The sequence below is a fragment of the Prionailurus bengalensis genome, chromosome A2, assembly GCF_016509475.1.
Source record: "Prionailurus bengalensis isolate Pbe53 chromosome A2, Fcat_Pben_1.1_paternal_pri, whole genome shotgun sequence".
Classification (NCBI taxonomy): Eukaryota; Metazoa; Chordata; class Mammalia; order Carnivora; family Felidae; genus Prionailurus; species Prionailurus bengalensis.
This window is the reverse complement of record NC_057348.1, coordinates 9,921,262-9,946,654: the sequence shown is the minus strand read 5'-3', so window position 1 is coordinate 9,946,654 and position 25,393 is coordinate 9,921,262. Positions and strand designations below refer to the sequence as shown.

Here is a 25,393-nt window from a genome sequence, read left to right as displayed (position 1 = left end):
AACCGCACTATTGAGACCCACTGGACTATGAGATTAGGACTAAGATCATGCCCATATTACAGATAAGGAAACTGAGGCACAGAGTGGTGACAGAAGGGGCCCAAGCTTGGCTAGTAAGTAGGGGGGGGGATGGGAATTCAAGCAGAGCCACCTGACTCCAAAATCCATGCTCTCCAAGGGAAAATCTTAAAGATCACAAAGAATATATTATGGGTACAGGGTTGTAGTTTTACAAGGTGAAAAGAGCGCTGGAGACAGATGAACTGGACACGTAAAAGCGACGAAGATGATCAATTTTATGCGTATTTTACCACCATTAAAAAATAACTTTAAAATGTTTAATTACGATAACATACATCAAGAAGCTGGGATGTGCTGGGAAGCGTTTACCAATGAGTTCTCCAGAAGAAAGAAAAAAAAAAAAAAGAAAGAAAGAAATTAAAAAGACCCTGGTTTGTAGCAGCTGTTGGTTTCCGGCCAATTTCAAGCTACCGATATGACGTCTGCGTGGTCAGCAGAGTCCCGAAGAGTCAACCATCAGGTCTCATAAGCGAGTGTCAGCTGACTCGGCCAGAACGTGCATTTGAAAGAATCATAAACAAGACACCCATGTTGTTACCGCTCAGGTCAGGAAATGGGACTGTGCCAGCAGCATAGACATCCCCCGCTGCATAATCCTGTCACAGGCCCTCCCACCCCCTAGGGGTAGCTTTAGTTGTCGCTTCTTTGTATTTTGTTGTGATTCTAACGCCAACATGTGCATTTCTGGGACAGATAGTTCTGTTTCCTTCTTTCCTTGTGCATTTCTCTTGCCTTCTTTATTATTTTTTATTTTAGAGGAAGAGAGAACAGGAGGTGGGGAGAGGTGCAGAGGGAGAGGGAGAATCTCAAGCAAGCTTTATGCTCAGCACGGAACCCAACATGGGGCTAGCCCCCATGACCCTGGGATCATGACCTCAGCCAAAACCAAGAGTCCAACGCTCAACCAACTGAGCCACCCAGGAGCCCCATCAATTGAACTTTTGATCAAAGTATGACACACTTAAGGAAGAGCACACAGATCATTCGTGGACACCCAGAAGAATTTTCACAGACCAAACATACCGCGTAACTATGACTCGGGTCCAGAAACACCCCTTCCAACCACCCCCCAAGATAGAAGAACGAAGCTCCACCTTCTGGGAAGGGAGAATTTGGAAGGATTTGTGGACATACGTCAAAAGTACAGTAGTTGAGGGGCGCCTGGGTGGCTTGGTCGGTTACGCGCCGACTTCAGCTCGGGTCATGATCTCGTGGTTCCTGGGTTCAAGCCCCGCATCGGGCTCTGTGCTGGCAGCTCAGAGCCTGGAGCCTGCTTCGGATTCTGTGTCTCCTCCTGTCTCTCTGCCCCTCCCCCACTCATGCTCTGTCTCTCGAACATGAATAAACGTTAAAAAAAATTTTTTTTTACAGTACAGTAGTTGAGATACGCTTTGGATGAAACACTTTGAGGCTCTGCAAAGATCTTGTTTCCCAGTTTACCCACTCGCGCTAGCATTCTGGGTAGATTGTGTGCATAGACGTGTTACTGTGGTGTTTGTTTGTTAGTAGTTTTCCACGTACCTCATCCCTTCCACATTTACTATCACTTATTATTTGGAATTCTGGAGGAAGAGTTGTTCTGTCTCCAGTTATTTGTTCATTCAATCATTTATTTATACCAATATGGACTCGTGAACGGTTATTTCAGTCTTTGGGTTGTAACCCGACACTATTGTTATTTGTTTTGTTCCTCACACTGTTCCAGCTGTGGCCATTGGGAGCTCTTTCAGTTGGCTCCCGCTCTAAGCATTTTATTTCAGGCGCCCTCCTTTCGCGGCCGTGACTCCGTATTTTTTGTTGGTTTGTTTTTGGTTTTTTAGCACTTCTTATTTCCTGGCACCACAAAAAAAACGCAGGGCTTGCCTCGTGTTTTCCCTGCCCCAGTCCTAGAATCAGACGCTTTCCTAAGGAGTCAGGATTCCCTTTTATTGGAGTATCGCAATGGGAAGTCAAGACCTGGGCACTGGGTGTGTCCATCACCACTGGGAGTGCGGGTGGGACGGGTACGTCATTGCTTCCAGGTCCTCTCAGCTGAGAGTCTTCCTTTTTTTATTTTTATTGATTTATTTTAATTTTGTAATGTTTATTTTTGGGAGAGAGAAAGAGAGAGAGAGAGCAGGGGAGGGGCAGAGGGCGAGGGAGATACAGAATCCGAAGCAGGCTCCAGGCTCCGAGCTGTCCGCACAGAGCCCGACGCGGGGCTCAAACCCACAAACTGTGAGATCATGGCCTGAGCCAAAGTCAGACGCGTAACCGACCAAGCCCCCCAGGCGTCCGGCATTCATTTTTTTAAAATACTGGGTAAAATTCATACAGGTAAAATTAACCATTTCGGTGTTACATGTACATGTATGTTGATAGCACTATTCACACAAACAGCAGGAACAACCCGTCAACAGATGTATGGATAGACAAAATGCGGTAGATCCATACAATGAAACATTATTCGGTCATAAAAAGAAATGAGGTTCGGATACACGTTACGGCGTGGTTGAACCTTGAAAACATTACAGCGAGTGAAAGAAGCCAGACCCAAAAGTCACATATTATAGGATTGCGTTGATCCGAAATACCCAAAATAAGCACATCCCTGGAGACAGAAAGCAGACTAGTGGGTTGCCAGGGGCTGGGAGGAGGACAGAGTGGGGAGTGATCACTACTGGGTATCCCTTTGCAAGGGTGAAAATGTTTTGCACAGAGGTAGTGGTCGCAGAACATTGTGACTATCCTATCTGCCGCTGAATTGTTCACGTTAACATAGTTTTGTGTTACGTCAATTTCACGTCGATTTAAATAAACAATACTAGGGGCTCCCATGATGGGCTGAGCTGCCTTGGAATCCCACCCTTGCCTCTTTCCTGCTGTGTGACCGTAGTAGGCAAGGAAGGCACTTAACCTCTCTGTACCTTGGTTTTCTCACCTGTAAAACAAGGAAGATTCAATGCGCGCATCTTAAAACATCCCGGGGCCGGCGGGCAGCGCTGTGTACTTCTGTTATTTCTACTTGACACATTCTCTCTGGATCCGAACTTTATCCCTTTGTCCTTTTCTTCATGACAAACTCCTGGCCTCTGTTGCCCCCTGTGGTGTCTTGGGCCCAGGCAATGCTCCAGGAGGCGGGAGTCATATCTGATTGTACTGCTTTGAAAGGGCTGATGAATAAAATGCTCCCCCCACCTCCTCTTCTCCCAGCGACTCTCCAGGGACGTACCCCTTCTGCCCTTTTCTCCATATCCCCAGTGCCCGGCTCAAGGGCTGGCAAAGAACAAACTCGCTGGGAAATAATTGCTGTCTGTCTGAGTTTGACTGCCTGGCCCATAACCAGAAGGCTCTTTTGTGCTTCACACAGAATCAGAGTTTTGAGCCCAATATAGCTGCATTCAAATTCCAGTTCCTATGTGAACTTGAGAAAGGCCTTACACCTCTCTGAATTCATTGGGAAGACGGAGTTAATTATCATATTTCCTGGGGCGCCTGGGTGGCTCAGTCGGTTGAGCCTCTGACTTCAGCTCGAGTCATGATCTCGCGGTTCGCGAGTTTGAGCCCCACGTCGGGCTCTGTGCTGACAGCGGTCCCCCATTCTCTCTGCGACTCCCCCGTTCACACACACTCTCTCTCTAAAATGAACAAACATTAAAAAAAAAAAAAAGAAAATTAAAAAAAATAGGCCTATTTCCTTCCTGGGGCTGTTTGGGGACTTGGGTGAAATTCTGTAAAGTGCTGAGCACCACGCACAGCGCACGGTAAGTGCGGTGGGTTGGGTGTGACCCTGCACAAAGATACCTCCCCGCGTCCTAACCCTCCGGAACTCTGAACCTGATATTATTTGCGGAAAGGGTCTTTGCATACGTAATTAAGGCCTTTGAGATGAGATGGTCCTGGATTATCCGGTTGGACCCTAGACCCAATGACACAGGAGAGATAAGGCCATGTGAAGACAGAGGCAGAGGTTAGAGTGATATACACGAAGAAACCAAGTCATGTCTGGAGCCACCAGAAGCTGGAAGAGACACGGAAGGATCTTCCCCCAGAGTCTTTGGAGGGAGCATGGCCTTGCGGACCTTGATCTCAGCCTTCTGGCCTCTAGAACCGTGAGAGAATACATTTCTGCTTTTGTAAGCCCCCCAGTTTGTGGCAACTATCAAAGCAGCCACAGGAAACGAATACGCAAGAATTAGGAAAGCCCGCCTGCTACTAATATCATTATTATTTTCATTACCATTATTATTTTTGGTCAGCATACAAATGCACCCAAAGTTTACCAATCCTAAATAAAACCACTCTCTCCAAACTTAAGTAATCCTATTTCTGGATGGTCGGTACAGCCTGGTGCATCAGGAGATAAAAAGCATAAGATCGGCTGCGGTATCTCCCTCCCAGTCTCAGCCCCCACTTTCCCCTACAGGTAACTCACTGCTCTTAGTCTCCTGAGTATCTTTCCAGAATTTCTGTGCACCTGTACAAACATGTGAATATAGGTTCTTATCCTCCCCCCCCACCCCCCCACATACACACACCCACTTTTACATGAAAGGTAGCATTTAAAATTGTTTAATTGTGGTGGGGCGCCCGGGTGGCTCAGTCAGTTAAGCATCCGGCTTCGGTTGAGGTCATGATCTCGCGGTTCGTGGGTTTGAGCCCCGCGTCGGGCTCTGCGCGGACCGCTCGGAGCCTGGAGCCTGCTTCGGATTCTGTGTCTCCCTCTCTCTCTGCTCCTCCCTGGCTCGCTCTCAAAAGTAAACAAACATTAAAAAAATGTTTTTAATTGTTTATTGTGGTAAAATATACATAACATACAATATGTCATTTTAACCCATTTTAAGTGTCCTGTTCAGCAGCATTAAATACGTCGCATTGTTGTACAGCCGTCCCCACCATCCATGTTTACCACCCCTATGTTTTTAAATCTTCTCAGATGTTTTTAAAATTTCCTTTTAAAATTTATTTATTTTGAGAGAGAGCGAGGGAGCATGCACACACGTGCACAATAGGGGAGGGGCCGAGAGACAGAGAGAGGAAAAAAAGAGAGGGAGAATCCCAAGCAGACTCCACGATGTCAGCACAGAACCCGACCTGGGGCTCAATCCCCCGAACCCTGAGATCACGACCTGAGCCGGTATCAAGAGTCTGACGCTTAACCCACTGAGCCACCCAGGCGCTCCTCTTCAGAACTCTTTCATTTTCCCAAACTGAAACTCTGTCCCCATGAAACACTAATCTCTCACTTCCCCCCTTCCACTCAGGCACCCATCATTCCCCCTTTTTGTCTCTATGGATTTGCCCATTCCAGGTATCTCGTGTGAGTAAACTCCTATGACGTTTGTCGTTTTGTGTCTGGCTTCTTGAACTTGGCACAATGTTTTCTTTTCTTTTCTTTAATTTTTAAGCCTATTTCTTTATTTTGGGAAAGAGAGGGGGTGGGTAGGGGCACAGAGAGAGGGAGAGAGACTTCCAAGCAGGCTCCGAGCTGACACAGCGCAGAGCCTGATGCGGGGCTCGAACTCACAAACCGTGAGATCACTGTCTTGAGCGGAAATCAAGAGTTGGAACCTTAACTGACTGAGCCACCCAGACGTCCCTCTTTCCCCCCCTTTTTTTTTTTAAGTTAATTTATTTATTTTGAGAGAGAGAGAGAGAGAACAAGGGAGTGTGTGCATGAACAGGGGAGGGGCAGAGAGAGAGAGAGGGAAACAGAGAATCCCAAGCAGGCTCCACGCTGTCAAGTGCAGAGCCTGATGTGGGGCTTGAACTCACAAACCACGAGGCCATGGCCTGAGCTGTAATCAAGAGTCAGATGCTGGACCAGCTGAGCCACCCAGGTGCCCCAGGCACCACGTTTTCAAGTTCATCCATGTTGTAGCATGTGTCAAAACTTCAATTCAGGGAGGCGCGTTTTATACATTCTGCTACACCTTACTCCCCCCCCCCCCCCCCGCCCCACTTAACAACAAACGCCGGAGATCTCCCCATATTGAAACTCTCTTCACACACCTTGTTGTTGTTCTACAGCTAGGTAATATTCTGCTGTGTGGATGTCCCGTAGTTAATTTCACTCCCAGAGACGGGCGACATTTTTCATCCGTTTGTTCTGGAGCTAACACTGTGGTGAAAAACCTTGTAGAAATGTCATTTCGCACATATGCAAGTGTATCAGTAGAAAAGTTCCCCAAAGTGAGATTTCTGGCTCGAACAATATGCGCATTTGTGCTTTTTATAGATATTGCCAAATTTCCCCTTGGGGGGATAGATTAATCCACACTCCCTCCAGCAATTAATGAGTGTTCGGCTCCTCTATGGCCTCACCCACAGAGTGTGTCAACCTTTGGATTTTTGCCAGCATAACAGGTGAAAAATGGTATCTCGGAATAGAGAAAATTTACACTTCCCTTCCATAAGTACAGTGGGACATACTCCATGTGTTCCAGAGCTATTACAGTGTTCTCGTTCCTCTCTGGTCACCTTCGTTGCCCGTTATTTTTTAGGTTGTTGATCTTTTTCTTCTTGATTTCTAGGGGTTCTTTATATATTAAGGAGATCTCTTATCTGGTTATCCGATGGGGGATAAATATTTTCTCCCAGGTTGCCGTTTCTCCAAACTTTTAAATTAACGAACACTGACATTTATTGAGAATTTGATGGACGCCTGGTCTTCTGCGGTGCTTTAAACACCCTAGTCAACCTGACTGACATCATTTTTCGTCTCTAAATACTACGTGTAACATGCATCCCTAGAAAATAAGGATATTTATACACTGACAAATATACAAGCATTCTTCGGTATCATCTTACGCCGAACACATATTCAAATTTCCCTGAGTCTGTGAAATGTCTTTTCAGAGTTGATTTACAGCCCAGACCAACAGAACTTTCCACGAGGGTGGGAGTGTTCTATATCTGTGCTTTCCACCATGGTGGCCACCAGCTGGCTACTGAGCGCTTGAAATGTGTCCAATAGCGATGAGGAACTAAGTTGTTCGTTGTATTTTATTTTAGTTACTTTTATTTTTTTTAAGGGTATTTATTTATTTTGAGAGAGACGGGCGTGTGTTAGAGAGTGGGGAAGGGGCCGAGGAAGAGACAGAATCCGAAGAAGGCTGCACTGTCAGTGCAGAGCCCGACGCCAGGCTCGAACTCGTGAACTGTGAGATCATGACCTGAGCTGAGATCAAGAGTCCGGCGCTTAGTTGACTGAGCTACCCAGGCATCCCAAGTTACTTTGAATTTTAACAGCATGTGGGAAATTGCTGGTCAGGATCCCTGATGCACGTAGGTGCAAAAACCCTCAACAAAATATTAGCGAACTGAATTCAACAATACATTAAAAGGATCACACACCACGATCAAGTGGGATTTATTCCGGGGATGCAAGGACGGCTCGGTATCCGCAAATCAGTGTAATACGCTAGGAAAATGAAGGACAAAAATCATAAATGATCATCTCAAGAGATGCAGAAGAGCATTCGACAAAATCCAACATCCTTTCGTAACGGAAACTCTCAACAAACTGGGCATAGAGGAGACGTAGTTCGACGTAATAAAGGCCACGTACGACAAGCCCACAACTGACATCATAATAGTATAACACTGAAAGCTTTTCCTCTAAGACAGGAACGAGACAAGGGTACCCGTTCCCACTACTTTTATTCAACACAGTGCCGCGAGTCCCAGCCAGAGCAATTTGGCAGAAAAAGGAATAGAAGGGAGGGGCGACTGGGTGGCTCAGTCTGTTCAGAGTCCAACTTCTGCTCGGGTCATGATCTCACGGTTCATGAGTTCGAGTCCCGCGTCGGGCTCTGTGCTGACAGTGCAGAGCCCGCTTCAGATCCTCTGTCCCCCTCTCTCCTTGCTCCGCCCCCAGCCCTCGAGCCCTCTCAAAAATGAATAAATGTTTCAAAAACATTAAAAAAATAAATAAAAGGTATCCCTTTCTCCCCCCCCCCCCCCGCCCCCAGCAGCCACCATATTAGTGCAGATTTCAAATCTGTCTTCCTGACCCAAATACATCTAACCTACATTCACTGTCTCCATTCACCTCCCAATTGGCCCTCAGCCGTTTGCCATCTGCTATATGCTCCCCAAATGCCAGTGAACCTAGGTCTCACCGAGTCCCATCTCTCCCCAAACACTATTACGCCCTCACTGGTCCAGGCAAAGTGCCCACTGGTGTAATTTCATCCCAGATAACCAATTTCTTGCTCTTCCCAAACCACTGCCAGAATCTCTAAGACATTTGCCCTGTGTTCCTGAACAGGTACATAACCTCGAGCAATAGGATGTACCACTGTGTATGTTTATATGCTCACTTTGTATGTGTGTGCAAGTATGTTGTGACTGGCACAATGGGACTGTGTACTAGATTTCCATCTGTACCCTTTTAGCTCAGTGATATATTGCATTTTTGTTAAGAGAGTCAAAGCGGTTATTAACTTATTTCCTTCAGCCTCTCCCCACCAAAAATTGTCTTACCACTTGGTGGGGGGTGGGAATAGGTTGACACAAGTTCATGTGGATACGCATGTGTCCCAAGCATTTTCTCTCAAAGCCCAAGCATTTAGGGGATCACCTCTCAGATTTTTAAAAAAGTTTATTTATTTTGAAAGACTGGGGGGGGGGGGTGGGAGAGAGAGAGGGAGAGAGAGACGACATGTGCCAGAGAGAGCAGGGGAGGGGCAGAGAGACAGGGAGAGAGAGAGAATCCCAAGCAGGCTCTGTGCGGTCAGCACAGAGCCTTACGTGGGGCTTGAACTCACAAACCTCAAGATCATGACCTGAGCTGAAATCAAGAGTCAGAGGCTTAACCAGCTGAGCCACCCAAGCGTCCCTCACATCTCAGATTTTTGTTTTTTAATTTTGTATTTATTTTAATTTTTTTAATGTTTATTTATTTTTGAGAGAAAGAGAGAAAGAGCGTGACCAGGGGAGAGTGAGACACAGACACAGAATCCGAAGCAGGCTCCGGGCTCTGAGCTGTCACCACAGAGCCCGATGCGGGGCTTGAACCCACGAACCGTGAGATCATGACCTGAGCTGAGGTCAGATGCTTAACCGCCTGAGCCACCCAGGCGCCCCTGTTATTTTGTAAATCTCAGTTCATTCCTTTTTCTTCCCCTCAACTTTTCCTTCCGCTCGATGATGCAATACCTTCAACAATATTTTCCCAAGATCACCTTAACTCATCAAAACCCTGCTTGCAACATAGTTCCCAAAACCTGTCGGACTGGGCGTCCTCTGACACTAGATTCCATTTTATCCATGGATATATCTGCACAGTATTCACACATTTACGATATATTTTTTTCTCTTACCCCATTGTGTGGCTTGAAAAGTTAGAACTAGCCTGCTAAGCATAACACTTAATAATAAGCAGAAATGCACCGGCTTTTATGATGATTTGCCAGTGTAACAGGAGGATGTCTTGTTTGCATTCCAATGCACCGAGGGTCAGATTCTCCTTGGTAGCTGGCACATTCGTAGATAGTTTAAAATTTCTTCTTTTTCTCCCTTTTAGCAAAACTCCACGGAGATCTCTTTCTCCTGCCGCTTGCGGGAGAAACAGGGTTGCCGGGTCTTAAAATGCTATGGTGTCTGGGTTTCACGCCCATTAGCACGATACTTTGTAAGCTACTTTTTGCTGCCGGGCTACTTGGCTGAGGAGTCTGGATCATGCCCCTTTCTTAGTTCATCTTGCTAGAAAGATGGACATGTACGTTGCCTCCAGTGACCCACCTCAGTGAGTATGCTCACCCGGTGCAAAACTTTCAATGAATATAAAAATTTGGAGCAGAACCACCGAGGCGCGGTTCCCTTGGTTTAACAGAGACCCGATGACTGGCTTAAATGCGAGAGAAGGTTGGTCTCTGCTGGTGGATAGCTGGGAAGCCCGTGCCCTTCTGTCCCTTGTTGTGCCATCCTCTAGGGTAGTATCTCCAAGGACGTTTGTCTAGAGACATCTTTCAGTGTCATACCTGGCTGGGGGAGGAGGCTACTGGCATCTAGTGGGTGGGGGCCAGGGGCACTGCTTAATATCGTAAAACACACAGGACAGTTTCCCACCACAAAGAACAATTTGGCCCCAAGTGTCGACGGTGCCGCCTGCCCTAGAAAAGTCCCCAGTCCCTTTATTTCACGACTGACTTGTTGAAGAGACAGGGACAGTTGTCATGTGGTACCCCCCCCCCCCGACTGTGGATTTGTCTGTCTGTCGCTTCCTGATATTGTCATTTAACTTGTTTCTCTACCCTTTCCATTTCCTGCAAACTGGATGTGAGGTTGAGAGACTTCATCAGAGTCAGGTTTAACGTTTTGGCAAGACGTGTCCTAGGGGAAGCTGTGAACTTCCTTTCGCATCACATCGGGAGGCCCAGGGCCCTTTACTGTGCTGCTGAGCTGCCTGGCAGCTAATGCTGGTGACAGCCTGGCCTCCGTGATCAAGTCCACACCCCTGGGCTCCGAGAGCCATCCAGCATCCTGCGCGTAGTTTGTTCCCCATCATTCTCTCACCTGCTGCTTTATGATGCCCATCGACGATCATTGCCCAGATCAATGATTTCCTTGGCTTTTGCAAAACGGCAAATTTTCTTTTTCTTTTTTTAAGTTAATTTATTTTGAGAGAGAGAGGAAGAGGGAAGGAGCGGCAGAGAGAGAAAAGGAGAGCATGAATCCCAAGCAAGCTCCGCACTGTCAGCACAGAGCCCAACATGGGGCTCGAACTCAACAGACCATGAGATCATGACTTGAGCCAAAATCAAGAGCTGGATGCTCAATGGACTGAGCCACCCGGAAGCCCCCAAATGGCATTTTTTCTAATTCTTTCATTCTTTCTGCATTAAAAAAAAAAAAGTTTATTTATTTTGAGAGAGAGTGAGCAAGCGGGAGAGGGAAAGAGACAGAGGGAGAGAGAGCATCCCAAGCAGGCTCTGTGCCATTATCGAGGAGCCCGACATGGGGCCTGATCCCACGAACTGTGAGATCATAATCTGAGCTGAAATCAAGAGATGAACGCTTAATGGACTGAGCTACCCAGGCCCCCCTAATTACCAATGTTTCAGAAAGGAGTTGGTCAAGAGTATAACTTGACTTCCAATGGTATAACGTGTGTTTTTAAGTTTCAAATTGGGGTATAACATACATAAAGGACATAGATTTCGAATGGAGAGCTCAGGGAATTTTTTGTATCTATAAACCCATGCAAACACTATCAAAAAAAATAGAACACTTCTAGCCCACACTGCCTTCCCTGCCACAAAGGCTTATAATGAATATTTGCGATTGAAGAAATGATTTCCAGGCTTGGCTGTGCTCACTGGGGGGTTAGGGACTTCAGGGAGGTGGGGAAATGGGTGGGAGGTGGCAATAGGGCTTCTAGTCCCCCACCCCCACCCCCCCGTGGCCCCCATGCACACAGGGCTGGCCCTGGGACCTCCACCTGTCTCACAGACGCAGCTGCAGGGGCTGACTGGCTCTGCGGGCTGGGATTTATCCTGGCCACCTTATGCCTGCAAGTCCCATTCATTCTTGGGTGGACTTATCAGGGCTGGGGCTCCGAGAGCATTTCCAGGCTGATTGAAACTGCTGCTGCTTTTCCTGTACCGTGGAGGGTCACACCCCGGGGCATCAAAGCACATTGGAAAGGCCCAGAAAAGGAGACAGGCTGTCTGGGTTCTGCTGCCTCCCAGCTGTGTGATCCCGGAAGAAATCTACTTCTACCTCTGAGACTCTATTCGCTTTTTTGCTTTACCCGTCTAGCGGGGCGGGGGGGGGGGGGAGTGGATGTTCCACTTTGCGGGGCTGTTGGGAGGTGGAGGGTTTCTGGGGAATCACCTGGCTGCCTTTGCTTATCTGACCTCACCTCCTGACGCTTTCCTCTTTGCTCATTCTGCCCCAGCCTGATGTTTATCTCCCGCCTCCCCTCCTCCCCGCCGTTCCCTCCACCTGGGTTTTATGGAGTTTGCTTCTTTTCACAACTCAGGACTGCAGGACCCCTCCCTCAAGTGACACAGGCCACTGCATCCTGTCACTCCTCTCCCCCCCCCCCCCCCCATGTCACTCGTACAGCCCCTTAAAAACCTATCTTATGTAGTCATTTCACTAGTAATGGTGTCTCTCTTCATAAAATGCAAAGCCTGAGGTTTTGTCTGCTTTCTTTACTTTTACAGCCCGGGCCTTGCACACAAGAGGGGTGAAGTTGGTTGAACCAGGAAACGGCAGCTCAGAGACGGAGCCGCTTCGTCACGCTGTCACACAGCAGGACTACAAGTAGAACCGTGGGCTCTGAGCTTTTTCGTTCATTTTCCTGTCTCTGGTGGAGACCACGGGGCAAAACTGAAGCGGGTCGCGGGGCGGGCGGGGGTGGGGGGGGGTGGGCAAAAAACTCATTTATCAAGATAATTACTATTTTGAGAAATCAAAATTAATGCAAAAAATTTTGAGGATTAAAATATGTTTTTGAAAAAGTAAAAGACAAGATCCGATCCAGCACTCACGTGACTCACTTCATCTTGATCCCACTCCTGGCAGGATCCTATCTTTATTTGAAATTTTGGTAGTTTGGTCATCATGGATTTATTTTTTCCCCATTAATTTTGATACTTAAAAAATATTGGATAGAATGTCATTTATCTTGATGATTGAGTTTTTGCGCCCTCAACCTAGTCTCGACCCGCTTCTGTCTCTTCTCTCCTGGAGAAACTGAGGCAAGGAGGACGGTGAGGGGGCGGCGCGACGGAGGGGGAAGAGCGTCGGGGTGCGGTGTGGAGCCTTGGTGAGCAGCCCGCACTGCCCTGGGGGTGCTGGGCGCCGACCTTTGCTTATCGCCCGCGCTAGAAGCCTCTAATTAAGTCCTCCGCTTGCAGGAGACCTTTCCCAGGGCTGTCCGCACCGCCTGCGGGGCGGAGATAGCCGCGGTTGTCCCGGCAGCGGTGACCTTTTCCGGCCCGATAGGAGGGGGAGGCGGGAGCCCTCGCGGAGGCCGGGTCTAGGCGGAGGTGGCGGAGGAAGTTTGCTCGAGGGATGGGACCCGGGATCGAACCCAGCCTTCACATCCCACGACCATCTTACCAACGTAGGGCAATAGGGGGGAGGGGAAGAGCGCCCAGTGACGTCACTGAATCCCTAGCCCAGCTCCGCCGCTGACGTCACAGACGAGCCGCGCGCGTCACTGCATTCCTCCCGTGACGTAAGCGCGCGAGGCGAGGAACAGACCCACCGGGGCAGGAAGAAGTCTGAAGGAAGAGAGCTTTCCTTTCTCGCCTTTTATAGTTGGTAAGGCTTTTAAAGTACGCTGAGCGGACTACCACTCCCAGCTGGCTTTGCGTGCTGCGCATGCGCACGGTTCCCAGCTGGAGAGCGCGGCAAACCTTTGGAATGGATTGACATCCCTTTAGCTGAACCATAAGGCAGGTTTTACAGCCGCAAGCCAATCCCAACCTCACAGACCCCACCCCTTTATTCTTAGGCCGCTGCTTCCTTGCGGGAGTGACGGGTTCTTCTGCCTTTGAGGGTTCAATTTCCTTTGATGGACATTCACACCGATGAATCAGAGCGCCGAGAAGTCGAGAGGGTGTTGAAAAGCGTGACTTAGGACCAATAGCTTAGCAGCAGCACCTAGCGCCATCCAATCACTTCTCCTGGCGCCGCCAATCACCCGGGACTCCGCCCCCGCTCATGACGTGTGTAGGGTGGGTAGCAACAGTTGCCCCGGTGAGGGAAACGGAGGCGCCATAGCCACGGTAGTCGTGGCGACCAAGCAACCCGGCAACGCGAGTCAACAACAACAACCGCCCGGCCGACCCCCACCCCCACCCCCCCCTGCCCGGCCCGGGGACCCCGGCACGTTCCGTCCCCCTCCCAACATCGCCTCCGAGACCTCTGGAAAGCCCTTCTGCGGACAGAAGTAGGAAGAAGCCGAGGTAACCCGGGCGGCCCTGGGGTGGCGGGCCCGGCCAGGGAGGGCGGCGGGGCCCGGGCGGCGGGTGTCGCTGTAATCATAGTCCGGGGGGAAGGGGCGGGCGGTCAAAATGGCGGCGGCGACTGTCGGGGCCGTGGGGGAGGGGGCCGGGGCCCGGCTGGGGCGACACCACCCGCCCCTGGGGTCCGGGGCCCAGCCCCCGCGAGGGGCGGGCGCTAGCAGGCCGGCGGCGAGTGGAGGTCGGTTGGACGGGGCGGGGGGCTTTTATATGTTGGGAGGCGCGGAGAGGCGGGCCTGGGGAGGCTGGGCCAATGGGAGCGAGGGAGGGGCGAGGCGGGGCGGAGGTGAATGGGCGGGGCCAGGTCGTAAGGTGTGGGCGGGGCCGGCGGGTGCCGGTGGCGGGGGAACCGGGTGGGGCAGTTGCCGCCAGGGCCTTACAGCCTCCCAAAGGGTTGGAAAGCCACCTGTGCTGCGTCGCTTTAGAACCCACCCCACCCCAGTCATTCCCAGTACTCCGTGTCTGCCACATCTGAGGCCTCAGTTTTCCATTCTGTAAAGTGGGGAGAATCATTGCCATCGTCCCTTTTCTACATTTCAGGGATTTCTGACTCCTTTCAGGAATTTCTCTAGGCCTCATCTTTGAACTTTTACTGCTATGTGCTATTTTTGAATATGGTTTGATAGAACTGTTAGCTAATCTTGATTTCCACACTGCCGTCTGTTCCTAAATCTCCCTTATTCTCGGAGAGAAAGCAAAGGAAAACAAAGTTTCGTGGCGAAACTGTGGGCGAGGAATATGGCTTCAGCCGGAAGGATTTGGTTTGCAGAAGTCGAAGCCCATGGCAGGGGAGGAGTGATCTGGGGTGAGTGAGGTCGTCGAACAGAAACTTGATTGCTTCTCTGTGCACTGCTGTCTTAGACCTCGTATCGTCCCTGGCCAGAGGACTTGTTTCTGGAGATGGGACGATTTCCAACCTTCTTGCCCATCAAGGTCTGCCTTTCTGGGAATGGGAAGCAAATGGCGCCTGGAGAAGTTTCTTAGATTTCTTAAGCTGCTTCTCTTGGCCAGACACATGTTTTTGTGTCAATCAAGTTGGTGTCAGCTGGGTCACATGTCACTGAGGAGGTACCAGCCTCCAGAGCCACGTGGGCAGGAGCGGCACATCAAGATTAGAGGAAAGGGGAAGTGTTCCATGTTTGTTACAGGAGAATCTGAGCGACTGCTTTGGCGGGCAACAGGATCTACCTGCTTGGGGAAGGACTTATTTTTTTCAGATAGCCAGCTGGGCCAAGTCCACGTTGCTTGTTCTCTGTCTTGCTTTGGAGCTCGGCATCAGCAGAGCTGAGTGGCGGTGTGCAAACTGTAGCCCTTTTCTTTTTAAAATTTTTTTTTCAACGTTTATTTATTTTTGGGACAGAGAGAGACAGAGCATGAACGGGGGAGGGGCAGAGAGAGAGGGAGACACAGAATCGGAAACAGGCTCCAGGCTCTGAGCCATCAGCCCAGAGCCCGACGCGGGTCTCGAACTCACGGACCGCGAGATCGTGACCTGGCTGAAGTCGGACGCTTAACCGACTGCGCCACCCAGGCGCCCCAAGTCCTTTTCTTTTAAAGTCAATCAACTTCGAGGAAAAGGATCGTCTCAGGCTTTCCGTCAAGAATTTGAGACAAGGGGGGAGGGGTGGGGGGGGTCTCACTTCTCCGGGACTTTTTCTAGACCCGTTCCTCTTTGAGAGGTGACAGGACCCCTTGAAAGTTCAGAAAGGCAGAGATTAATTTTCCGAGCCAGACTGGAAATACCAAGTCGCCAGAAAGGTCATCACCACCTGTTGGAAAGGCAAACTTTGAGCAGAAGGCGATGTTAGCAGTTATCTAGGCTTGTTAACTGCCCCCCCCCCATAACTTTTACATTTGAAGGGGTCTTTTTACACAGAGGGGTCTTGTGACTAGGGTCGAGGGCACTGGTTTAGTTTGCTTGTGGAAGCAATCAGCTGCTTTCTCGCAATCAACTGTCGCTGTGTGCCCTTCGATGAGTTACTGTGCTTCTCTAACCTCAGTTTCCTTTTGTCCAAGCGAGGGACAGTGACCATTGGTAATACTTTTAATCTCATATTCCTGTGTTATGGACCCGATAAAAGAATCCATGTTGAACATCAAATACATAGTAATTGCTCAAACTGTGTTAGTGGCTACCCTTATTATCATGATTGTCCTCTCCTGCTCAGCCCTCCGAATTACACCGCTTGTATTTATTTTTATCATTTTGAATTGGGTGAGAGCCTAGTGGCTTTAAAGGTTGACTCACTTGTTGGGCTGTGTGGGCAGATGACAGAGATCCCGGGAAGCTGGATACCAGGACTCTAGTTTCTAGTGGGAAAGTGTTATTCCCCTCGCTCCTGAATAGTCCTTCTCCCGCTTCAGGAGAGCAGCCAAACAGAAAAAATTCTCCTGGGCCTGGGCCCAGACTCAGCCCCAAGGCTTCCAGGAGGCAGCTGGGTGAGCCAGAGATGTGGGTGTCGTGGGAATGGTGTCCCTGGAGCTGAAGTCCTTGCCCTCCCCTCCCCATACACGTCTCAACATCTCGGGGATGGGCCAGGCAGACTTCCCCAGGGATGCAGTCTGCAGATAGCAACGGCACACTGCATGCTCTTCTTGGGCTGGGCAGCCCGTTCTGGACCAGGGGGCATTGCCCAGCCCTGCTGCACAAGCCTGCTGCTGGCAGGCAGAGGCAGGAGGCAGTAACTCTTTCACAAGGTCTCGTCCATTGGTAGATTCACAGTGACCTTTGACACCCATTAACAGTGTGTTCCTGGCATGTGGACACTCATTTGACAGTAAAAGTTGAGTCCCTACTACGTGCCCGTCAGTGTTCTGGACCCGGAGGTCAGTGATGGGCAAGGCGGGCCAGGTCTCGGCCCTGGGAGAGCTTGCGTTTCCGGTCATGGAAGGAAGACGAACTATGGATAAGAAAATGGGGGGGCGCCTGGGTGGCTCAGCCGGCTAAGCTGCTGACTCTTAACTTTGGCTCAGGTCATGATCTCACGGTTCGTGAGTTCGGGCCCCCGCATTGGGCTCTGTGCTCACAGAGCAGAGTCTGCTTCGTATCCTCTGTCTCCCTCTTTCTGCCCTTCCCCTGCTCTCTCTCTCTTTCTCTCTCTCAAAAATAAAATAAATGGTTAAAAAAAGAAAAGAAAAGAAGGAAATAGAGGTCCAGGAAGAAAATCAAACAGGAGTCTGTGCTTCAGAGTACTTGGGGTGGGAGGCACACTTGAGACCCAAGAAGGTGACATACAAGCTGAGATCTGAACGATATGAGGCAGCCAGCAGTGGAGAATGGGAGTAGAGGTGAGGAGAGGATGTCAGTCAGGTGGAAGAGTTGGTGCAAAGGTCCTGAGGCAGGAGGAGGCATGGAACATTCTCGGAGCAAGAGCCAGTTTGACTAGAACATTCAAAGTGAGCAGGAGAGACTTGAGGGGCTAGATGCCTCAAGGCCTCAGAAGTCTTGGGAAGGGCTCTGGATTTTATTTAATTTCCGTGATAGGAGCCTTGGAATACAAGAGTGACAAGATAGGATTTGTGTTTTCAAAGGATCTTAAAGACTATAGAGGCGAGACCGGAGCTAGAAGCCAGTAATGAGAGTGTTGTGAGGGTCTGACAACTGGGATTGGCTGATGAAAGTGGAGAGAAGTGTCCAGCCTTAGGATCTGTTTTGGAGGAATTACAGAGAAGTCTTAAAAACTAACTGGCTATAGAGGATCAAGGAAACGCACATCATGATATTTAAATTCCCTGTTCCCCTGCAAGTTCCCCATTGGAGCCATTCTACGGATGAGGAAAGTGAGCTTTCTTTCCATTTCCTTCGGAGGGCCTTGTCCAAGATATAAACCATCTGGTTGTAGAATCTGGCATCCAGAACAGAGGTCGGCAAACTTTGCCACCTGGTTTTGTGTGGCCTGTGAACAAAGAATGATTTTTACACTTTTCAGAGATTGGGGGGGGGGGGGAATCAAAAAGGAGAATATTGTGTGGCATGAATAAAATGTCCTGGCGTGATAGGATATGAAATTCAAATTTCAGTGTCTATAAATAAAGTTTTATTAGCACATAGCTGCGTTCATTTGTTTACATATTATCTATGGCTGCTTTCACTGCAAGGGCAGAGTTGAGTAGTTGCAATAGAGGCTGCCTGCCCAGAGATTGACTGATTCAATGATTGATGCAAACATTCTCCAAAAACAGATACTGACTTTGAAAGATAGATACAGCCATTGGTGACTTTCTTGGCAGTTTCATTGCCAAGGAACAGGTTTGCTGAGTGATTCCCTTGTTCTGTGTGCCCTGCTCTGTAAAGAAAGGGGTCCCATGCCGTATAAATATTCGTGACTTATTTCTCTCTAGGGAGCACCTTGCAGAACAGTGCTTAACCTACTCATCCACGAATGGAAAGAAAAGGGCTTCCTGGTCACACAATTGTGGGAAACGTGGGATCCTGTATGGCCCTTCCTGGAGACTGATGGCAATGACAGTTGCCAATAGAGAAGTTGGTTTAACTGTTTCACTAATCTCCCCTTCTCTTAAAAAAAAAAAAATGTTTATTGATTTTTAAGAGAGACAGAGAGAGAGAGAGAGAGAGAGAGAGAGAGACAGACTCCGAGTGGGGCAGGGGCAGAGAGCGGGAGACACAGAATCTGAAGCAGGCTCTAGGCTCTAAGCTGTCAGCACAGAACCTGATGCGGGGCTCCAACTCACAAACAGTGAGATCGTGACCTGAGCCGAAGTCAGACACTTAACAGGCTGAGCCACCCAGGCGCCCCTCCCCTCCTCCTTTTCAATTTCGCTGTTCAGCCTTCATTGTCCCTTCCTTCCCCTGCCCCTCAGTGGAAGGAATGAGGCCTTCGGGCTTTGCACCTCAAGGAGGAGAAAGCACCTGCAAGTGTGGAGCTCCCTTCCTTGTGGGAGGTACCCCAGGAGCAAGCCGTGCTGGGGCTCAGAAAAGCCCAGGCCAGGGTTTCTCACAGACGTCCCTCAGGGCCACCTGCCTCGAATCATCTGGTGGAGAGTTAGCTCAAACAGCAGACTCTGGGGCCATCCCAGACTCTGGGCAGTGGGGCCCAGGAGCCTGCATTTAACTAGCTCCGTAGGTGATGCTGATGAACAAACACCAGGGTTGGAGTCCCCCTGGGCACCTCTTTCTAAGACCTCTTTCCCCTTCCCCCTCCATCTCTACGTGGCACAGATACTTGTTCAATGAGAAGGAGAATAGTGGTTTCCACCTCTCAGGGCTTACTGGGTGCTGGGCTTGTCTTGTCGGACCTTTACACCAGCCCTATGCATCGGTGTCCTCCTCATCCCCAGGTACAGATGGGGAAACTGAGGCCCAGCGGAAGGTCAGTAACGTGTTCATGAATTAAGAGACCAGTCAGGGTTCGTGTCGAGGCGGCTCTGACCCCAAACAGACGGACACTGATCAGCAGCCGTGACTCGAGCCCCTGAGCTCGGCCGGAGTTTGGACCTGATGGTGTGAGGAGCCCCCATAAGGCAGCCCCTCTGATGCTGGCACGAAGACTTTGGGAGGGCAGGGGCTGCAGGATGATGACATCTTCTTGCGCGTGGCAGGTGTTTAATCTCTGTGCATGGGGCTCAGGTATCCCCATCTGGAAAACAGGGAACACGCTATGTACTGATTGAGAGAAGTAAGTGAGCCCTGCGCCTGGCTCCCGGGGTGGGGCTAGCAGTTAAGAGCACGCATCTGGAGCTCAGAGAGACCCGGGTTCAAATCCTCTTCTTACCAGTTGCTGGGCACCCTTGGCGTGGTTTTGCTCATCTGTAAAATGGCCATGGTGGCTCCTCCGTCATGGGGCTGCTGTGCAGAGGTGATCGCAGCCAGGGCTCCTGGGGCTTCCGGTCAACCAAGAGTTGTCCCCACCCCCCTACCCCCACCCCCTACGTCCTTCCCCTTGCGAATCCCACTCCTCGTCACCAGTGGCTGGAGGGCTGCCTGTTGAGCACACAGGTGCTCAAGGGTTAGCGCAAGAGAGCCTCTGGTTCAGCGGCCATCGGGGCCTGGAGTGCCCACGGGTGTCACAGGCGACCTCGGGCAGGGCTGTCAAACTCAAATACTATCCTGGGCTGGCAGGGGCCGCGAAGATACGGGGGCTGGAGCTTCTGTTAACCACCCCAGTGTTTGTTCCGCTGTCCTCAGATATTCAGGGGCTGGGGATGGCACCCGTTAGTGTGGGCGGCGGCGGCGGCGGGGGCGGCGGGGGGGGGGGGGGGGACCGTTTGCCCATCTTCTGGGCTTGGTGAGAGGGAGGTGGGGCTTGCGGGGGTGGGGCTTAGCACTGGGAGGGGCGCAGTCAGCTAGAAGGGACTAGGCTCATCAGGAGGGGCGGGTGCCTAGCCCAGTACCTGGGAGCGGGACCCACGACCCCTCAGCAGCCAGAAAAGCTGCCTCTGCCTGGTTGGGCCGGCCCCATTCTGAGGTCAGCTGTGACTGCTGAGCCTGCCCTGTGGCCGGGGCCTGCTCCCAGCCCGGTGCCCCTAGACTCGGAAGGGCACTCTTCCTGTGATGAGCTCACATCTGCTATGGTAACCCATTACGGTCCATTCAAGGGCCTGAAAGCCTCTGTGGCCACAAGCTGCTCTAAGAGCTTTTTGGACTCAAAAACACTCTTCCCTTGTCTGGCACCCCACTGGGAATGATACCCAGCCAAGAATCCAAGCCCAAATAGCAGGCATGTAGGGAACTGGGGCAGGCTGGCTGCGAGACAGCTTTCCCCACGACCTTACCTTCCAACAATTAGCCAGCTACTCAGGTGCTCAGAGTGCCCAGGACTCAGCCTCAGCCTGCTGTGTGGCCTGGGGCAAGCTCCTTAACCTCTCTGAACCTCAGCTCCTCATCTGGCAGGAGCAAACCCAAACCCAGGCATGGTTGTTGCAAAGTTTAAAATGAAATAATGGAGAGAAAGCACTCAGCACATTGCCCAGTCTGCAGGAGCCCTCGGGAGAAGTGTACTATTTGTCTCTGGGTGAGGGCCCAAGACCCCACCCTCCCTCACCCTCCTTTGACACAGGGGTCCCCCAGGCAGCCGAGGCTGGGAAGGAAGAAGGCAGAAGCCCTGGACAGGGGTGAGTGGAAGAAGCGTGGGCCAGCCCCAGTCCATAACCAGTTCCCCTGCAGTGGTGGGTTGGTTGTCTCTGGCCACCAGCCTCAGGATTTAATTAAGTTAGCGATGAACCTAACCGTGTCTCTAGGGAGCCAGGAGCTGCCCCTGGTTTCCTCCGCCTGTAGATTAATTCTTGTTTTTCCTTCTTTTTTTTTTTTTTTGTTCCCCCCCCTCCCCTTCTTCCCAAGGAAGAAAAAAAAAAAAGCCTTATTTATTATCATTTCCCCCACTGTTGGCATGGCAACACCAGCGTACGTTACTGAGCTCCAGGCAGCCCCACAACCATCCCAGCCACCACAGGCCCAGCCCCAGCCACCACCGCCGCCAGCAGCGGCGCCCCAGCCCCCCCAGCCGCCTGCCGCCGCGGCTACCCCCCAGCCCCAATATGTCACTGAGTTGCAGAGCCCCCAGCCCCAGGCACAGCCACCAGGCAGCCAGAAGCAGTATGTGACGGAGCTCCCGGCCACCCCCACGCCCTCGCAGCCGGCTGGCGCCCCCACCCCGACCCCGGCGTCCCAGCAGTACATCGTGGTCACCGTCTCTGGTAAGTGGACATGTCCTCGGAGCCGGGGGTGCTCTGAGAACGACTCGGACAGGACTTTGGGGAGCCCTGCGTCCTGGATGGAGGGGGGCAAAGGGACGCCCTCCCTCTGTCACTGTGCCTGTCAACAGCACGGCAGCTTTCAAACTTGCTGGGGTCCCCGGGGGGGGGACATGGTGGGGGGCATTTCTGGGGAAGGAGGGGTCAGGCCAAGCAACGAGGCTTCTGTACGCCTGAACTCCTTTCCACCAGGGCAGCCCTTAGAGCTGTTTCTGTCTCTGTCCCCAAGTAAACTGCCACTTGAGGAAAGGACTGGGCGGGGGACTTAAAGTTTGCAAACGTCTGTTGGAGACGGAGGGCGAACGGCCTGCCCTCATTTCATGCGAGGCATTCGTGGGGGCACTTTGGGGAGGTCAGCCGGGAGGCCTCCCCAGAGGTGCACCCTTTTTGTTTCTGGCAGGACCCAGGGGCCGAGGGAGGCTGTTGGTTGGGCAGTTTCTTGATCGCGTGGCCAAGGACCCCTGTTTCTCACTGCAGTCTCCCCTGTGGCTGTAGAGAAAGTGGCCGGGAAGCTTGAGTCGTGGCGTCCGTGATTCTTGCCTGGACCATCTTTCCCACGTCCTAGAGATGGGCCCAGCAGGAGGGACTGGGAGCAGAGGGTCAGGACAGGGAGTCACGCCCCTGAGGAGGCAGAGCTCAGACCAGGACTGGGCATCTTCAGTGGTTTCCAGTGTGCACCGAGGGGTGGGGTGGGGGTAGGATAGGGGGAGAATGCCTTGAAGCCCCTCAATCCTTCCAGAATGGAAAGGGAAGGAGGGGGAATCGCAAAGCCATCCTGGGAGGCTGTGGAAGGGGCAGGTCAAGGCCGGGTTTAGGAAGATAGGACAATATAGAGTGATATGTGGCAACTGACATGGCCCCAGGGGACCAGAGCGGATGTAGCCGGAGCCCCGAGCAGCATCCTTTAGGCTCCTGGCAGTGTCGGAGTCTCCAGAGAGGGGTGGGGGTGGGGGCAAGCAGGGGCTCAAAGTGGTGACTCTTTACCACAGGGGCTGGCCTGGAGGGATGTCATGTGAGAGCCATGCTGAGAGCACCAGCCATGGACATGGCCAGGGTCCCCAGGTCGCAGATCTCCAGCAGGTTCCCAGCACTGCCCAGTTATCCTGCTGGGTTTTCTCACCAGCATACCCCACCTCCCAACTCTGCAAGAAGCCGACCCTCACCTCCATCATCTCATCTCACTCCTCCCTCCTGATCCCTGACCCTGCTGCCTACCTCACTGGGGACTGGGGACTGGGGACAGGCGCCATCACTTATCAAGAAGGACCCCATCTCCCCTGAGCTGGCCTCACAGCTCTCAGGGTGGGTCTGTGCCCACCAGCTCTGAAAATCCCAGGCCATCCCCTCCAGGGCCTCGTGGCTCAGTCCCTCTCTTGCACATCTTTCCCACCAGCCTGCAAAAGTGAAACAGCTCCCATTTTAACCCGAAACCCCAGTTCCTGCACCCCTCCAGCTGCTGCCCACGGCTTCACTTCCTTTTAAGTTCAAATTCCTTGAAGGGTTCCCCCTCCCTTCCTTAACTCGTTTTCTCTCCTCTGCTGGCCTGTGCCTTTCCCCCCCACCCCCCGCCCAGGGCCCCAGTTGGGAGTCGCCCACAGCTCCACCTTGTCTGTCTGCTGGTCTGCTTCCTTGGTCCCTGGGAGCCGCCTGACACACTGGTCCCCTTCCTCCCAGAAGCACCCTTCTGCCCTGGTCTCTGCCCACTTCCTGCCTCCCTTCTCAGCCCCCTTTGCTGTTTTCCTCCTCCCGTCCCTTCAGGGTGGCCTTGTCCAGTGTGTCCACTTCCACTCCCACCTCGGTGCTAACAGCACTCCCTGGGCCATGGCCTTGAACCCCAGCCACCTGTGACCCATCCATTCAGGGTTGAGCAGGCCTCCCAAGCCAGCATGGCCAGATGGAACTCTGGATGTTTTCCCCTCATCCAGTCCGCCCTCTCCTGAGACTTCCTCGTCCTAATAAATACCACACCCGGGCCCAGGCCAGCCTGGATTCCCGTCCTACCCATCCCTGAGCAAGACCTCTTGGCCCCACCTCCTAAATGCTGCCAGCACCCACCATCTCTCCCACCTCCATGGCCCCCCCCCAACCCTGATCCAGCTCCTGCCCTCACCCACCACCGTCCACCCCCACAGCGCCCAAGAGGGAGCCTGATGGCAACTATTGATTAATCGCATCACAACCCAGTTCAACCCAGATGATTCGGAGGCAGGTGGCCCTGGGAACCCTCTCTGAGAAACCCTGACCTTGGCTTTCTCACCTGAGGAGAGCTGGCCCCCCGTGGCCTCTCCCACAAGGAAAGGGCTTTCAAAGCTCCGCCCTTCCTACATCCCCTGCCGACAATTGCCTAGCGTTCCAACTCTGGCTGGGAGATCTGCCAGCCTCCCAGCCCTACCTGGTCCCACCTGCCCCCTCCCACATCTGCTCCAGCCCTACTGGCCTTCCTGCGGCTCTAAAAACCCACAAGGCTCAGTCTGACCTCCAGGTCTTTGCGCTGTCGGCGCCTTCTGCCTGGAGCGCTGCTCGTCCCAAACCTTCCCATGGCTTGTCCTCTCTGTTCTGGTGTCTGCTCAGATGCCACCTCCCTGACGCCCACACCTCCCACCCTCCACGGCTCGCTCCGTCTCCTGACTTTGCTTTATTTTTCTTCTTAACACTCATCGTCACCTGAAGTGATGACGCCCATCCCCTTATCCCTGAGGGCGGGGCTCTGTCCACTGGGTCTTTGTGGAATGACTGGTGAGCACCCACGTGAGTGTCAGCCTGACCCATCACAGCCTTCCCGTTCGGTCAGCCCTGGGCAGCCGAGAGCAGGCGGGAGGCCTCGCCTGTCACTGCGGGAGGACTTCGCTCAGCATACAGGGCATCTGATTGGCCCTGGACTTCCTGGGTGCTGGTTTTTGCTGCTTTGGGGGTCCGGGGCCCTCAGGGCAAGGGTTTGGAAAGGGCACATGGCTCCAGGCCCTAGGGCACCCCCAACTCCTGGCATGTTCCTCTCTCCCCGCCCCCAGCCTCTCCTGTGTTCCCTGATGCATGCCCAGGGAGCAAGCCCCTGGTGCTTAGAGGTCAGGCCTTTGCTCCCACTCCCCTGGTCCTCCGTTATACCGTGGGGCCACTCTATGCTGGTGGGCTGCAGTAAATGGGCCACGGGGGTGACACTAGGGATTCCTTCTTTGGTCTGTCTTTCACGGTGGTGCTGGGGGCTTTTTGTTCCCCGCTGCTCCCTGTTCCGGTGGCAGGGAGCCTGTCCCCCAAAGGGTTACTGGGTGATGCTTCCTTCGTCTGTTCTGAGGAAGAGGAGGTTGGCTGTACCTTGTCATTCCACTTGCTGCTCCATTGGCCCCTCCCCCCTCCCCTCGCAGTGATTTCCCAGGGTTCCTCCATGACCCTCTCCTGGGTTAGTGTCTCTTTTCATCTAAGGGTGGCCTCTGGATCACGTGAGCCCATCCCAGGCACGGCGGCGGGGGTAGGGGAGGTAACTGACACCAGTCAAGGCTGCGGCAAGGTGCCAGGGGCTCCTTCAGAGCCAGAGCAATCTGAGCTGACCAGGGATCCAGGGGGACGCAGGGAGGAGGTGGGGGGGGGGGCGCGGGCCAGATCCAACCTGGAGCCCAGGCTGGAAGCCCAACTGAGAGCAACAC

The 25,393-nt window shown here is 52.1% G+C and overlaps 1 protein-coding gene across 11 annotated transcripts in view; it reads left to right on the top strand.

Moving 5' to 3' along the window:
* Window positions 1-13,195: 13,195 nt before the first annotated feature.
* The window catches only part of RFX1 (regulatory factor X1), a 32,776-nt gene continuing 20,578 nt past the window's right edge, over window positions 13,196-25,393 (top strand). For 4 of the 11 annotated variants that reach the window (XM_043586782.1, XM_043586783.1, XM_043586781.1 and 1 more), the window contains exons 1-3: window positions 13,196-13,341; window positions 13,535-13,988; window positions 21,343-21,698. In XM_043586782.1, the coding sequence (XP_043442717.1) occupies window positions 21,392-21,698 (307 nt within the window). In that variant the 5' untranslated portion in view covers window positions 13,196-13,341; window positions 13,535-13,988; window positions 21,343-21,391. Of the gene's footprint in view, window positions 13,342-13,534; window positions 13,989-14,814; window positions 14,817-21,061; window positions 21,117-21,342; window positions 21,699-25,393 lie in introns of all 11 variants that reach the window. The other 7 variants (XM_043586787.1, XM_043586786.1, XM_043586785.1 and 4 more) reach the window with 5 other exon arrangements.